Here is a 17,182-nt window from a genome sequence, read left to right on the forward strand (position 1 = left end):
TCACGCATACACTTGTAAAAACATTTATAAATTAATGCTATACATTAATACACATTCGTGTTTTATAAGCACACACATTATACATCCTAGTAGGTCGATGATTTTCTGTTAAAGAGTCTGGGTACTTTTTGTAGTGTCCACAGATTTACATTAAACTTACACAGTTTGAAGATAATGATGGTAGAAAGCTTCCCTTAACATATTACTTACTCATTTCTCAAAAAATGATATCAACCCAGCAAGTAATATTTTAAGATAAGCTTTCTAATAATCGTCAAACCGTAGAGGTTTAATATCAATCTGTGATTATGAATATCAATCTGTGAACATTGTGTTTTGTGTTACAAAAAGTAGCCAAATCATATAAAGGCAGTGGACACTATTGGTAATTACTCAAAATAATTATATTAATCATAAAACCTTTCTTGATTACGAGTAATGGGGAAAGGTTGATGGTATAAAACATTGTGAGAATTAAACAGCTCCCTCTGAAGTGACGCAGTTTTCGAGAAAGAAGTAATTTTAAACGAATTTGATTTCGAGACCTCAAGTTTAGAATTTGAGGTCTCGAAATCAAGCATCAGCAAGCACACAACTTATTGTTACAAGGGTGTTTTTTCTTGCATTATTATCTCGCAACTTCGATGACCAATTGAGCTCAAATTTTCACAGGTTTGTTATTTTATGCATAGGTTGAAATACATCAAGTGAGGAGATTCGTCTTTGACATTTTACCAATAGTATCCAGTATAACTTCAAACTCAGCGCCTTGAGTACCTTATTTGGTAGATACGTGCGCTTTAAAGGCAGTGGACACTATTGGTAATTACCCAAAATAATTATAACCATAAAACCTTTCTTGATTACGAGTAATGGGGAGAGGTTGATGGTATAAAACATTGTGAGAATTAAACAGCTCCCTCTGAAGTGACGCAGTTTTCGAGAAAGAAGTCATTTTAGACGAATTTGATTTCGAGACCTCAAGTTTAGAATTTGAGGTATCGAAATCAAGCATCAGAAAGCACACAACTTATTGTGACAAGGGTGTTTTTTCTTTCATTATTATCTCGCAAACTTGACCATCGATTGAGCTCAAATTTGCACAGGTTTGTTATTTTATGCATATGTTGAGATATACCAAGTGAGAAGACTGGTCTTTGACAATTACCAATAGTGTCCACTGTCTTTAAAAGACTTCGATATTATTTTTATATTATATTTCATTAAACTGGTATAAAGAAATACTAATAGTACAAGCTTCAAAGACTCATCCCACCCATTCCCTAGTAGAAAACAAAAAATATAATTACAATGTTACTGTTGAAAGAAAACTACAAAATTAATTACTCGAACCATTTCAGTAAAACAAGGCAGGGTGTAAAAACAAGGCAGAGTTTAAAAACAAGTCAGGGTTGTGCCAATTTTTGCACAATCGTCCACGGCTTAAAAAAAGGTAGCCTTCACCTATATTACCATTGCCAGCCGCCCGCCCCCCCCCCCCGCGGCTTTACATTTTCGTATTATACAGTACACAGCACAGATGAAGAGTGATATTATAGGGCTACCCCCAACCCCCCCCCCCCCCCCAACCCCCCCCCCCCCCCGTCCCGTCCGTGTACTTACTATGCAATGGGAATCGCTGTTTTTTGTATTTTTTTTTCCATAGGATTTTAGGGGTATTTCTAGGAGGTAGAACATTTTGGGCGGGGGATGGCGGGGGGGGGGGGAGACACCCTCTGCTACATATTGGATATGGTAAAATATAACGAGCCTGCGAACTGGTGGACTTTCGATGGCGTTTTGATGCATTCGTTGCTCTAATTGGTCAGCATTTCATGACGTTAGCAATCGATAATTATATACATAATTTTTAGCTTACAATAATACAGAATACAGAAGCCCTTTTAAGCCACACAAATTTATGCAGGAAGTGTGATTTTTCTTTCATTATTTTCTTGCAACTTCATTGATCAGTTGATTCAAAAATTCCGGAGATTTGTTTATTATATTCATATATGTTTGGACACACCAAGTGAGAAATTTCTTTGGAAATTATTGTCCAGTGCCTTTGACATTTGTAAGCTAAAGCCCCGAGTAAAAGCTGGTCAAACACACAACAACCATAAGGGGATTGAATTAATGTTTAATGTTGGAATAATCTTCCTTTTTTTTTTTTTCTTTTTTTTTTTCATTTCACTTATACCACAAGTCGTGTTGTTTAGTAGGCAGTTAGCAACCATTTCCCTTTAAATAAAAAAGATAAAATGTACATTTATTACACAAAACCCATGTAAAACAAAAGTCCACTATCGGTAGGTATAAAATTTGGCATCAATTTTCAGCGGTATGTCAAGTACAGTTTAGCTGCTTGACAAATATGCATATGGACACCACGGGAAGCAAAGTATTTAGTGCCTATTCTCTGTGTTGATTTGTGTGATTACTAAGGGAATCAATGTGTGGTGAAGAGGTTTTCAACTAGTGGTTTAATCCCAACGAGGCCTGGTTCTTGATAATTTTACCGAGACGAAGTCGAGGTAAATTATACAGAACCAGGCCTCGGCGGGTTTAAACCACTAGTTGAAAACCGATTCAACACACTTTGATTCCCATTCATAAATACCTTTTCGGACAAAAACATCATCACTCTTTGGTCAAAAAGAAAAATAAGTGAAAAAATTTTAATTGTTAAATGATTTCTTTCAACACAACACCCCTCCAGCAATGAAATGGTAAAGCCCTCCGCCGCCCTCGGGTAAACAACTCCTTATAAGGGAATGTTGTGCTCGTCGCGCGTACTGCATGATGTGGCACAACTGTTTCAGCCGTTGCTCTTGACCAATAGGAATGAAGAAACTGTCTTATAAGAACAGGCGCAAGGTCCCGTGTCACGCCCATGAATTAACACTTTTGACCGATCATAAACAAAGGTTTATACACACCCACGTGACGTGCTCTCCACCAATAGGAATAGCGAAACTGTCTGAGGTATTTATAAATAATATTTTTATGTGCCTTCACATAATAATGTTCACAAGTTAATTCTCCAATGCTCCTCCGTCTATTAAAACCTAGGCTCAATTTCATTGAGCTGCTTAAACATAAAAATATGCTAAACATAACGAAATTATGCTTACCAGAATAAGGTTACAAGCCAAACTACCATGTCACACGTACCATTTGTGATTGGTAGCCTGCTCATTTCTGCTTAGCAGAGAGTTGTTAATCAGCTCTATGAAATTTGTCCATGCTTTACTCCCACATCCAATACTACTAATGGTTAATATTTAAATTTGAAATAATTGATGTACATGTATGTGTAATTCTTTCTAGTTTATTTCTTGTCTGTTATTAATATTTATGCATAAAGTGTTATATATTTTATCCAGTACTCTCTTTGTTTCAAAACCAGATGTGGTTCATCAGGTCTCAGTAATTGTTCTGCTTTGTTGCTGTATTTTTTTAACGGCGTAATAAATAAATCATAATCACAATAAACATGTCAACATGTACAACATGTACATGTAACGTCAGTGACTGCTCTATAACCAGACACCTTTATGTTTCGACAACCATATATTCCAAAACCCCCCTCAGGGTTGGGTTAGGGATGGGGTTAGGAATAGGACAATAGACGGTGTGACCCGTGACATCACATGTTTACAAAAGAGCCACAGAGCCTCGACTTCGTGCAGGCACAATTTGTACACAGCTCAATGGAAGAAAATATAACATCTTATATTTTATGGAGATTGCACTGTCTAATTCGTATCAACTTTTGATATGATTAAAGGAGGCACATCTTGTCCAGCTTTTACTTTCATAACTCTTGGTTTTATGTGGAAATTATGACACAAAATGTCAACTTTCCCATAGGACCTGTGTAGGACAGTGCCTGCCAGAATACTTAAAGAATGTACAAGGTCACACTTATTGTAAACTAGGTTCACATGGTCTATACACTAGGTGTGTCAGAACATTGGGGCCGCTCAACATAGGGGTGTCTGAACGTACATGTTGGGGTGTTGGAACAAAGGTGTGTAACATTACCAAAGATAAGTAGGATTTGAAACTTTGCACGGTGGAAATATGATATTGTAAGGTTTGTGGTAACACCATGTAATGATAATCTCTAGATGAGTTGGGGTCCCTAACCCAACTCATTTTGAGACTTAGATTACAGTGTTATCGCAAACCTTTCCATGTCATACCAAAGATCTAAGTCACACATGGACCTGTACAGTATACATGAAGTATATTGATATAACTTAATAAAGGCCATGCATATATTTAGTATAAAATATTAATATTAAAATATTGTTTAAGTTTACACTTTATAAAACAGATATGAGGAGTATACTTCAACAACTGAGAGTTTATAACCTCCATCATGTCTATTAGATACCTTTTGAGAAACACATTGTTCTCTGTGTAGCAAATTTGTTTTCTCTTTCCTTTCTGATTATGTTTAGGCTGGTTTAATGTAAACCTAATTAACAATTTTCATAAAAAGGAAGATCATTGTTGGTGCCTCACGTTTACTCAGTCTGTCTCCGTGATGAAATGAAGAGTTTTTCCATGAGTAGTGCAAGCGTCTCATCCATAGGGCCTACAGCTCCCCTCTGGCACCATTTACAGTTGGTACCAGCATGAGTGTTCAGTCTGTCTCTTTTATAAAGTTGATGAATTTGTCCATGAGTAGTGCTAGTGTCGTGTCCATGGGCCCAACAGCTACCCCTCTGGCACCATTTACAGTTGGTGACTCATGTGCACTCCGTCAGTAGTGCTATAGTGTCCAACCCATAGGGCCAAAAGCTCTCACTATGGAACCATCTATATATAGTTACCCATGTTTACTCAGTCTCTCTTCTTAATGAAGTTGATGAGTTTTTCCATGAGTAGTGCTGGTTTCTTGTCAACAGGGCCCACAGCTCCCAACTCTGGAACTATGTACGGATAGTGACTCATGTGTACTCAGTCTGTCTCCTTGATAAATTTGATGAGTTTTTCCATGAGTAGCGCTAGTGTCTTGTCCAACAGGCACCACGTCTCACCGACACCATTTACAGATAGTGACTCATGTGTACTCAGTCTGTCTCCTTGATAAATTTGATGAGTTTTTCCACGAGTAGCGCTAGTGTCTTGTCCAACAGGCACCACGTCTCACCGACACTATTTACAGATAGTGACTCATGTGTACTCAGTCTGTCTCCTTGATAAATTTGATGAGTTTTTCCATGAGTAGCGCTAGTGTCTTGTCCAACAGGCACCACGTCTCCCCGACACCATTTACAGTTAGTGACTCATGTGTACTCAGTCTGTCTCCTTGATAAATTTGATGAGTTTTTCCATGAGTAGTGCTAGTGTCTTGTCCATAGGGTCCATAGTTCCCCTCTGGCACCATTTGGGAATAGTGACTCTAGCGTGAGAGAAGCCCAGCTTCTGTAGGATGTAGTCCACTCCGAGGGGATCAATCTGTTTGCCTCCCCATGACAACAATCTATTGAAAGACAAAAAACAGATAAATCAGGGCCAAGTCTGCTACGGGGGATCAATCTGTTTGCCTCCCCATGATAGTAATCTATTGAAACACAAAAAAGACTTAATCAGGGCTTAATCTGCTACGTCCGGGTCAGTAACTTCTTGAAAAGATCTGTCCAAAAAGAGTAATCAGGGATGTGATAGGTTGTTAGTAAAAAGTACCCCTGAACTAAGAGCGCAAAGTGTGAAAGCTTACAAGCCCAAAAGCTTGCAGGTACGAAGCCTGCTTACATGTACATATTTATCTTTGGTTTTGAGAGCCCTACTCTGCAATCTGGGGTGTTCCATATGGCCTTCTCTTAATTTTCTTATAAATTTGATCTAAGTTATAAAATATACTTAGTAATAGACAAACTAAATTACGATAGACAACACTCTTGTCAATGATATACAGTTTGTTAGGGTTTGCAAGGCAGTAAATAATTATTGTTGATTGGATTGCAGCAATAAGTGCTACATGGGCTTAGGAAGTGACTTGTCAGAATTGGAATCAAATCCTAAACAAATACAACAAATGGATCAAAACGCTGAATGTACCTGGGAAATAAATTAGGAAAAGATACATGATTAGGTTTATAATAATGATAATAATAACAATAATGTATTTATATAGCGCATTTTCCATATACATGTTCAAATGCGCTTGACAGAGATAATAATAATACTGAATTCATATAGTGCATTTTCCATATATTTGTACATGTTCAAATGCACTTGACAGAAATATTGTTCAAATGCACTTGACAGAGATAGGTGAGTTTTGAGCAGTGTTTTAAACATATCGACAGATTGTTGATTACGAAGAGATAATGGTAGTTTATTCCACAGTTTGGGAGCGGTAGTAGTGAAGGCTCCATCACCAAGTGTGGGTAGCATCTTTGGAGATGGGTGGTTCAGCGTGATGCCTTGAGAGGAGTAAAGGGAGTAGCGGAACAAAGGAAAATAATATACAGAAATATACAAATATACATAACATGGCAATCCTGACCAAAAAGGTACAATCAGCAAAATTCAACCCCCCTCCCCCCCCCCCAAAAAAAAAAAACAACACATCTAGATGCACTGAAACAGAATATTGAATGCAGAAATTCAAAATACAAAAAAATCAATACAGTAGTACATAGAATGGCTATATCGGTAATAATTATACAGGTATTTATATAGCGCCTTTAACACAGATCAAAGCGCTGAACCATAAATAAAACAACCACAAAGCAGAGAAAGAAAGAAATACAGAAGTAATTTAAATACACACTGGTATAATTCTATAGTGAGTGAATTTGTGATATCGTAGGCAGACCATTCCGAAGACGAGAGAAAAAAACTGAACTGAAAAAAATCTACTTTCCTCGATTGGTTTAGGTCTGCAATATCAATGTTTATACATGTACAACAATTTGCTCTTAAATCTTTAGACATTGACACAAGAAATACAAGTTGAACAGAGGCTGTCAAATTAATACAAGAGTATGAAAGCTGTCATCAAAAGATGTGAGCAATCAGACAGACCCCTGGCCAAAAACATATATATATATTGATACAATTATTAAAATGGAGGTTGAACACAAATGCTTTTTGAATCACACAACAGTAAAAAGTTGCGGAAAAAATGACGAAAGAAAAAACAAACTTGTGTGCTTTTAGATAGGCACAAAAGATTTTGTTCCGGCTAGAAGTTTTTTAAAAATATTTTAGTGAGAAATTACCTCTTTCTCAAAAACTACCTAACTTCAGAGGGAGTCGCTTCCCACAATGTTTTATACTAGCTCTCCAATGCTTATTACCAAGTCAGTTTTAGGTTAATATTTGTTTTGAGTAATTACCAAGTGCCCTTAAAACAAAAGCAAGTCTGAAAACTTTACATTAGGTGGTATATAAATAGAATATATACTATTTTTATTATTAAACCTGGCAAAAACAAACTCACATACATAAAACACACTTGACAATTTTGATTCTTAAGAGTCAGTTCAGGTAAATAGTTGACATAGTTGCTCACGGTCAAAAAATGAATTTTTTTTATACTTTGTTGGTGGAAGGGCCTTGGGGTGCAAGTAAACAAAATTGCATTTTCAATTCTATATATAGCCCGTTGCCATGGTTACGGCTCATTTTGTTTTTTGGCCATTTTAGGCCGATTTTGGGGTTTGAAAAACTGGTTTTTAGCTCATATTTACAACTCCACCCCACCAAAACGCAATATTATTTCAAAAAACCTTTTATATCACTACAAAGTATCATCCTTGGCCTTCTTTGAGATAAAAAATTATTGCTTTAAATATCACCCTTGTGCTATTTTTGCATCATGCATTACAGTATGTTTTTAGCACTTGCAAAATCGACATTTTTACCCTATTTTTGGACCCCAAAATGTCAACTTGCCAGGGGTCTCAGAAAATTTTCCTTTCGTCTGTGATTAGGGCCAACATTGGTCTTTCCATATCTGGTGTCAAAAACTTGGGCAATTGTATCCTGTTGGGCCAGTACTGCCTCAAAACTAGACTTTTTTTCCCCAAAACATGAAAAATGCCTTTTTAAGGGTCTTTTCACATAATATCGACATACGTGTCCATGGTAAAAGAAAATGAATATTTTTCTTATACTTTGTGGATGGTAGGGACTTGGGGTGCAAATAAACAACATTAACATTTCAAATCATAATATAACACGTTGCCATGGTAACTGTTCATTTGTGTTTAGGCCACTTTGGGCCGATTTTGGGGTATGAAAAACTGTTTTTTTAAGCTAATATTTACAACTCCACCCCACCAAAAAACAAAAATATTTCATAAAACCTTTTACATCACTACAAAGTATCATCCTTGGCTTTACTTGAGACAAAAAAATATTGCTATAAATTTCACCCTTGTTCTATTTTAAGAACGTGCATTACAGTATGTTTTTAGAGCTTGCAAAATCAACATTTTTACCAAATTTTTTGCCCGCAAAATTCCATTTTTCAGGGGTCTCAGAATATTTTCCTTTCGGTTTTGATCAGGGCCATAATTTGTCATTTTATTTCTGGTAAGAAAAACTCGGGCAATTGTATCCTGATGTAACAGAACTGTCTCAAAAATAGACCCTTTTCCCCGAAAACATAGAGAAATGCATTTTGAAATATTTGCTTCATTTTGAATTTATAACATGAAGAAGTAAGCAATAATTCCATCAATCTGGCAGCTTTTTATAAGCACTTTGTAGGTTTAGTGCATAACCAAACATTGATCAGGACTTGTTGATGACCTAAATCTTATAATTTGCCCCACCCCGGCCCTGGCCCAATCATATTTCTTGACATTGCATAAAATACAATAACAGTTTTGTGAACAGCGCCTCTTTTTTGAAAGTCACATTTTTTAATTCCCCTTGCACATCAAGAAAGTTTGTACTGTCTTTAATGTTTTATTGGTTCTCAGAATATTTCCCTTTTTGTTTTGATTGGGCTATTATTATGGTTTGCATGACTACTGGGGAGAAACACTTTGGTTTATTGTATCCTGTTGTGACACTTCTGCCTCAAAAATGGTAATTTTTCCAAAAACAATAAAAATGCATTTTGAAGTTATCCCTTAGTTTGAATTGATAAAAAACAAAAACGAGCATGCTTGTTAAAAATATATGGCACTGTTTCCATGCTCTTTAAACCACTGTGATCTTGTTTTGCCATAACTACTTTACCTAGTTGTACAGGTATGGTACACATTGCAAGAAGAGAAGTAGTGCGATGAGCAATCTTTACTGTTCTTGTCTTTACATGGCCTTATAATAGTCTTCTTGGTCCCCTGCCCGCTACCAAACTAAACATTTTCATCCCAATCAGAACAAAGAGGCTCTAAAAGTGAGCAAGTACTGTATCCAAAGTATAAATGGCCATTCACCTGCTTTGGCCTTCTGTAAGCAGTTCCCCCATCTATGGTGGGGTTCCTTTCAATTGTACTGTTGCAAACAATGAAAGAGTTGGTTTATTTAACGTGATAAACAATTCAGCAGGTAATGTTTGACAATGTTTTTTGTTGATCGTTCTCAGAGACATATATAATAATTATGAATTAGTAAGATAGTGAATGGAAATAATAATCAAACTAGCCTGAATAGACTTTTGTTACTTATTTATGTTCAGCAGGTGCAAGTTTTTACAACTTCTTTCAATGTTGTTTCATTAAAGGAACACGTTGCCTTGGATCGGTCGAGTTGGTATTTGAAAAGCGTTTGTAAACGTTTATTAAAAAATGCATTATGATTAGAAAGATATTTTAAAAGTAGAATATAATGATCCACAGAAGTATCACTCAAAAACCATGCATTTTAAAACAAACCGTTACAAACGCATTTCAAAAGACCAACTTAACCGATCCCAGGCAACGTGTTCCTTTTAAATAATCTCTTACGCTCATCTTGCAAATCGTTAGTATCATTGTTTTTTATAAGATCTTGGCAAACTTTTCCAACACTTTTAAGCGGGCTTTTTAATTTCCCACGTTTGTGTTGGACATGATTGGATGCTCCAAACCATCTGCCGCAAGCACAGAAACTACATCGTTTATGATCTCTGTCTCTAAGAAAAGTTTTACATTTGGTAGCAGGCAGGGACCAAGGAGAGTAGGCCCTGTATTAAAGACAACTTGTAAAGAATGCTCATCGCACTCTACTTGCAATGGGAATCATACCTGTATAATAGGTAAAGTAGCCAAATCAAGAACTCTCAGTGGCAAAGCATTGGTTATGGTTTGGTTGGATACCATTATGTTTAAATAAAAACTTTGTATTCAGTACTCAAAGGGCATGGAAACAGTGCCAGATTTTTAACAAGCATGCGTTGTTTTTGAAAAAATTACTATACTTAAGGCATGACCAGTCACAACAGGATACAATAAACACAGTGTTTCTACCCAGAAGACATGAAGACACCAATAACAACCGAATGGGAACACTTTCAAAAGAAGAGGCGCTATTCACAAAACATTGTTTTATGCAATGTCAAGAAATATGATTGGGGCTGGGCCGGGCAAATTCTAAAATTAAGGTCATCAACAGTTCCTGATAAATGTTGGGTAATCCACTAGTGCTAAGGAAAAGCTGCAAGATTGATAGAATTATTACTTTTTAATGTTAGAAATTCAGTATGAAGAAAAAACAATTCAAAATGCATTTTTTCTGTTTGAGGAAAAAAGTCTATTTTTGAGACAGTACTGTTAACATCAGGATACACTTGCCAAGTTTTACTTACCAGAAATAAAAAAGACAAATTTTGGCCCTGATCAAAACCGAAAGGAAAATATTCTGAGACCCCTGAAAAAATGAAATTTTGAGGGCAACAAATCTGGTAAAAATGTTGATTTTGCAAGTTCTAAAAACATACTCTAATGCACGTTCTAAAAATAGCACAAGGGTGAAATTGTTAGCAATATTTTTTTGTCTCAAGTAAAGCCAAGGATGATACTTTGTAGTGATGTAAAAGGTTTTATGAAATATTTTTGTTTTTTGGTGGGGTGGATTTGTAAATATTAACTAAAAAAACAGTTTTTCATACCCCAAGATCGGCCTAAAGTGGCCTAAACACACATGAACTGTTACCATGGCAACGTGTTATATTATGATTTGAAATGTAAATGTTATTTATTTGGACCCCAAGTCCCTACCATCCTACCATCCACAAAGTATAAGAAAAATATTCCTTTTTTTTTACCGTGGACACGTATTTCGATATTATGTGAAAAGACCCTTAAAAAGGCATTTTTCATGTTTTGGGGAAAAAAGTTTAGTTTTGAGGCAGTACTGTCACAACAGGATACAATTGCCCAAGTTTTTGACACCAGATATGGAAAGACCACTGTTGGCCCTAATCACAGCCGAAAGGAAAATTTTCTGAGACCCCTGGCAAGTTGACATTTTGGGGTCCAAAAATAGGGTAAAAATGTCGATTTTGCAAGTTCTAAAAACATACTGTAATGCATGATGCAAAAATAGCACAAGGGTGTTATTTAAAGCAATAATTTTTTTTTCTCAAGGAAGGCCAAGGATGATACTTTGTAGTGATATAAAAGGTTTTTTGAAATAATGTTGCATTTTGGTTGGGTGGAGTTGTAAATATGAGCTAAAAACCAGTTTTTCAGACCCCAAAATCGGCCTAAAATGGCCAAAAAACAAAATGAGCCGTAACCATGGCAACGGGCTATATATAGAAATGAAAATGCAATTTTGTTAACTTGCACCCCAAGGCCCTTCCACCAACAAAGTATAAAAAAATTCATTTTTTTGACCGTGAGCAACTATGTCAACTATTTACCTGAACTGACTCTTAAATAGAACTATAAATACCTGATGGTAGGTTCCAGCTGCCATGTAGTGCACTGGAACTCTCTCCAGTCGCTCGCACCGCTAGAGGGCGTTATCTCACTGGTACCCGGACCTGTCGGCTCCTGCAGATGCATAACGTCGGGGTCGATAGGAGTTTTCATGGCAGGTCTACCACCCATGCCTGCAGATACAGAGTTCCTATTGGATTGGGTAGCTGTAAACACAGGTCAAACATTTGAAGATTTTAAGTATTAATCAAAGTGACGAATGACGCATCACACTGCCTCTAGCTACCAGGAAATCTTGTTGGTCTAGAGTTGGTATGACACCGCTCTAGAATTGAAAATTTTTGGGTTTGAATCCCACCCGAAGTAATATGCTTGTGGTTGTTTCAAAGCTCCAACTTGGTGTGTGTGAACATCAGTGCAATTTTTAGGCAAGTACAATGCTTGTCAAGTTCAAATGTGCAACGCAAGTGCTTTTTAAGGAAATTGGAAATTTTTGCACTGAACCCTTTTTTATTTTTTTGTATTCAATAAGCAACAAAGAGCATACAACAAATCACAGAAAAAGCACCCAACACAATCAAACAAAAAGCCTAAAGGGCAAATAACGAGAAAACCAAAAACAATGTTTTTTTCTAGAAAAAAAACTATTCCCTACCTTTATCCTTGTGGCTGATGTACGCTGTGACGAACGCGTGCAGGAATAAGATAAGCTCAATATCCATGGCAACGTTTATATGATCAGTGAAGTGAGACACAAAGCTAACCGTCACTGCTTGAGGAGGCCCTGGCAAAGTAAAACATGAACAAAAACATTGAAATGGTATTTGTTGGAAGAGGTTCAACTTTGTCAAAAAACAAATGCACTACAAAGTCTCTCAACCTCCAAACTCAACCAGAGTGGCCTCTGCTCCAGCCACAATCTGATAATCCCTTGCACTCACAAAAAGGCAGGGGACTGGTCCTTCTCAATTGCCGGTCCAGACGCTGGAATTAACTACCAACTCACTGTCAAATTCATCAACTCACTCCAGACTCTCAAATTTAAATTATAATTTTTTTTATCTGTTCTCTCCTTCCACAAAAGTTGAGCATTTTGTAGCATTCTTTGTGCATATTACCTTGTAAATATCTGCTTTATAAATCTTACTTTTTCTTCTCATTATTACAAAATGCCTCTGTGAAACTTGAGCCCCTGGCTTCGCTCCCTCACGGATCCCTCCGCAGTATCACATTTACTTCATTCTCATCTCTATAATTTCATTTACACATGTTACTAATTGTGATTTAACTTCTTTGCTTTGTGAGCAATCTATATAGGATTTGAGGCATTGCATGGTGGGGTATCAATATATATTTGGTTTGCGGTAACACCATGTGTGTATCTACTTGCCAGGTAGAGTTGTTCTTAGGGAACTGTCTTGCTTTATTCTACTGCCGCGGAGTAGATAATCGGAGGTTCGGGAGACTTCTCAGTTCTGAAAAGAACTGTCCTGCTTTTATAACTATTACCAGGGCGGATGGTATAGAAATTAGACTGGACTACTACTTTAGCTTATAGGATCGTAATAACTGTACTGCCGCAGAGTCAGTTCTGAATTGGTCTCAACGTTTCGACTAGCTTGCTCTAGTCATTGTCAGGAGACTAGTTCACCTGAAACAAGCATTGGTGTTGTCAGCAGCAGAGTGTGGGTTTGATGCAAGGCACAGAACCATAGTTGCTTCGTAAGGGGCCACTTCCACCTACTCCCTGTGGCTAAAACCGATTATGATTCTACTTACCATTCAAAGCAGGGCTGTGTGTGGATTGCATATGGTTGGATTTCATCTCAACTTGTAGCTTCGGCAAAGCGAAGATTGGGTCGGCAGTATGTCTAAAGGTCTCCTTGGATGTATTCGCAGTCATTCTGCTTGCTGTTAACACATGCTCAAATTCTGTCAAAACAAACATATACTCCTTCATTGAGATCAAGATAATAATAGTCGTTTCTTATATACATGTAGTGGGCATATCCGTCACTCAGTGACGCTCATGGCGCCTTAACATTAAGTATTTTCCTGCAAGGTATGTGGGACTACATTAAGAATTACAAAACCTACTCCTTTTACCTGCACCATGTATTGGTTTACAAGGTGCTGTGGCGCAATATGCTGCCAATCAAACCACGAAAGAAGGTTGATAACATTGTCCAAAATTAAAACAAAGGATTCGAACTGCCTCTAGCTGCCGGGCAACCTCGGTAGTCTAGTTGGTAAGACACTGCTCTAAAATTGCAAGGATCGTTGGTTCAAATCCCACCCAAGTAACATGCTTGTGATATTTTTTTTTCCACAGGACGCGGGAAAGCACTGAGTATACAGTGCTATAACACATCTGTGTATGCTAAACAACCAAAATTATTATTCTTTATCCCTGATGCAAATTTAACATCTCTTAGACTTAACAGAGTAAGTCATTAGTCAATTAGAACAGACAAACTGGATGAGATATAGATAGGAAAACGTCTACAAACCTTCAGGGGCCTTGATTGCACACACATAATGAAAGCACTGATCTATGGTGCCGTTGGTTGGGAAGTGGTGTCTCTCAGTCCTGGTGACCCTGTAGATGACCCCCATTGACCCTTCACCTCTCTGGGTCTGGTTGTGTCCAAGGTTGAAGACCAGATCCTCAATGATGTTAGTTCCGCCTTGACCTGGAGCCATGAGGATCAAAAAGAGTGGGAAGTTAAGGCCAAATAAAAACACTGTTTGTTTCCAGTAACCCTTCTTTGCAAAAACCATGCAGATTTTTTTTTTTTACAAACTTATGGCAAAACAAAATTCATTTTCTACCCACCACTCGTAAATAGATTTCAAGCTCTGTGTTGCTGAAAGACCCTAGAGGGTTGTGAGATCTTATCAGCGGCCAAACCGCAGAGAGCTCAGTAGGGGAGTATAAACAAACTCCGGCACGACAGTGTGGCCAGCACCAGGAGAGAGCCGACCGGCAGAGAAACTAAATAACAAAGAAAATCACGACCGGGACAGACTTCCAAAAATTTTCCCGGGGATAGTTTTGATAATATGCTTAAAAAGTAGGGGATCAAAATTTACATTCCAAACACAAATTTTCCCTTGTGTTTTACAATGTATTACTTGACTTTTTTTTAAAATGATTTTTGGGGTTGAACAAAGAATTTAAAAGAGTTGGATTCGAACCAACGACCTTCGGATTAACGTGCCTGTGCTCTACCAACTGAGCTTCTGACTGGCACCCCCGATCAAAGATATTGACAAAATAGGGACACCGCCAATATAGGGGTAGATAGCTCAGTTGGTAGAGCGCCAGCACGTTAATCCGGAGGTCGATGGTTCGAATCCCACTCTAGTCAATTCTTTGTTCAACCCCAAAAATCATTTACAAGTTTACCCAGTCAGTTTCCCTTGTGGTTTATATTGACTTTTAACTCACCATCACTTCTGCTTGGCTTGATGGGCACGGCCTCCGTTTCAAAGTGTACTTCAGGCTCTTGCAGCGTGAACAACGCCCAGGAACTTGCCCTGAAGTTGATGCCATGGAAGCAAGCAAGCAGTGCACAGTTGCCCCTTAGGATGACGTGTCCCCCGAGGGTCAGGTTCCCAGCATGCCACAGTGGCGGCAGCAGCTTGCTGTTGGACTTACAGCTCTTTAGAAGACTGAAGGCTGGCTGCCAGTGGCGGTGGTAGTTCCTCTCAGCTGAAAGAAAATCAAAGAATGTGCTCAAAACAGTTTTGATTAAAGGGTTTGGGTACTTTTCGTACGACACAAAACACAACGTCCACAGATTTACATTAAGCAAACTCTACCCATTTATACCCCTGGTGAAGAAAAGCAGTTATAGTGGAGCATTTTGCTCAAAGATACAAGTGTCATGACCAGGATTCAAATCCACCAGGGCACAATTTCATAGAGTTGCTTTTTGCTTAGGCACAAAAACCAGCTAAGCCCTAGATAAATATGCTTACCGGAACACTGTTATTAGCCAAAATACCATGTCACATGTCAAATTTGTGACTGGCTAATTTCTGCTTAGCAGAAAATTGCAAAGCAATATTTTCTGCTTAAGCAGCTCTATGAAATTGGGCCCAGAACTTGAATTTGATGCTCTAAACCACTCAGCCATGACACTGTACCCAGTGAAATGAGACCTACCTTGTACAGTCAGTCTCTCCAGGCTGCGGGTGCTGCTGCTCTCACTCCCGGTATGACCACCCTCGCTCGGTGCTTGACTGGAGATGGGTCCTAGTTGCCACGATTGAAGCATCCTCTTACTGCTCAGGAATTGCTGGCTGAAGAACTCCTCGAGACGGGTGGTCATCTTAATCAAATCTGGGGTGCTTGATCGAGAAAGCATTAGCTGGAAGGTGTCCCAGTCCAGGTGGCCATTCAAGTACACTGATGACGACCTGGTGCAACAGAAAGAAAAACAACAATAATAGTAATTAAAATAATAACTAGTTCATATACATGTACATGTATATAGCGCATTTTACAATTATGTATTAATGCGCTTCACATTAGTGCCCTGGTCATTAGGCCATTAACATTGCTGTTATCTTTCTCAGCTCCCTGGGGAGTACATGTACAATGTATATAGCCTCAAGCGCCATGCTTATTCATACACAATACCAACCTCTACCATTATACTCATTTATACCACTGGGTGAAGAGAAGCAATTATAGTGAAGTGTCCTGCTCAATATCACGAAGTGTCATGACCCAAATTCGAACCCACACCCTGCTGACTTAACCACAAGAACTTCAATTCAAAAAATCAGAAAACAGACTAAAGTAGCAAGAGATTCTAACCTGATACGTACAAGGATTTAAAATAGAGAAAGAAACCCGTACCTGCTATGGCTGGTGTTAGCCCCCGTCATCTCGCCCAGTTTCCACTCATCACTCAGACCGATGTGTAACTTGTCCAATTTCTGCATGATGATACTGGAGCCCATGTAGTCAATGCGGAGAGTCAAGAGACCCAGGTCCGCACCGAGCTTGTGGCTTGGCTCATGGGAAGGTCGCTGGGATTGGCTCACTAAAAAAGTCACAGTCAATATTGGAAGCTAACAAAATAATCAAATTTCTCAGGATCTGGGATTATAACTTCTTAGTTTTCTGATAATAACAATAATAATAATATTAATAAATAGTTTTTAAAAAGTAGTTTTTCTTAAAGCAATTGGACACTTTCGGTTAACAGTATTGTCCAAGTCCCACACTTTGTGTATCGCAACTTATATATAAAATAATAAACCTGTGAAAATTTAGGCTCAATCGGTCATCGGAGTCGGGAAAAAATAACGAAAAAACTCAC

At 37.9% G+C, this 17,182-nt stretch overlaps 1 protein-coding gene across 4 annotated transcripts in view; it reads right to left on the reverse strand.

The window, feature by feature from the left end:
• Nucleotides 1-1,611: 1,611 nt before the first annotated feature.
• The window catches only part of LOC139946791 (bridge-like lipid transfer protein family member 1), a 92,062-nt gene continuing 76,491 nt past the window's right edge, over nt 1,612-17,182 (reverse strand). For all 4 annotated transcript variants that reach the window (XM_071944491.1, XM_071944490.1, XM_071944492.1 and 1 more), the window contains 8 exons: nt 16,717-16,903; nt 16,018-16,271; nt 15,298-15,561; nt 14,357-14,539; nt 13,626-13,778; nt 12,502-12,630; nt 11,860-12,052; nt 1,612-5,500 (listed from right to left, as the gene is read on the reverse strand). In XM_071944491.1, the coding sequence (XP_071800592.1) occupies nt 5,314-5,500; nt 11,860-12,052; nt 12,502-12,630; nt 13,626-13,778; nt 14,357-14,539; nt 15,298-15,561; nt 16,018-16,271; nt 16,717-16,903 (1,550 nt within the window). In that variant the 3' untranslated portion in view covers nt 1,612-5,313. The remainder of the gene's footprint in view (nt 5,501-11,859; nt 12,053-12,501; nt 12,631-13,625; nt 13,779-14,356; nt 14,540-15,297; nt 15,562-16,017; nt 16,272-16,716; nt 16,904-17,182) is intronic.

The sequence above is a fragment of the Asterias amurensis genome, chromosome 14 (assembly GCF_032118995.1).
Source record: "Asterias amurensis chromosome 14, ASM3211899v1".
Taxonomy (NCBI): domain Eukaryota; kingdom Metazoa; phylum Echinodermata; class Asteroidea; order Forcipulatida; family Asteriidae; genus Asterias; species Asterias amurensis.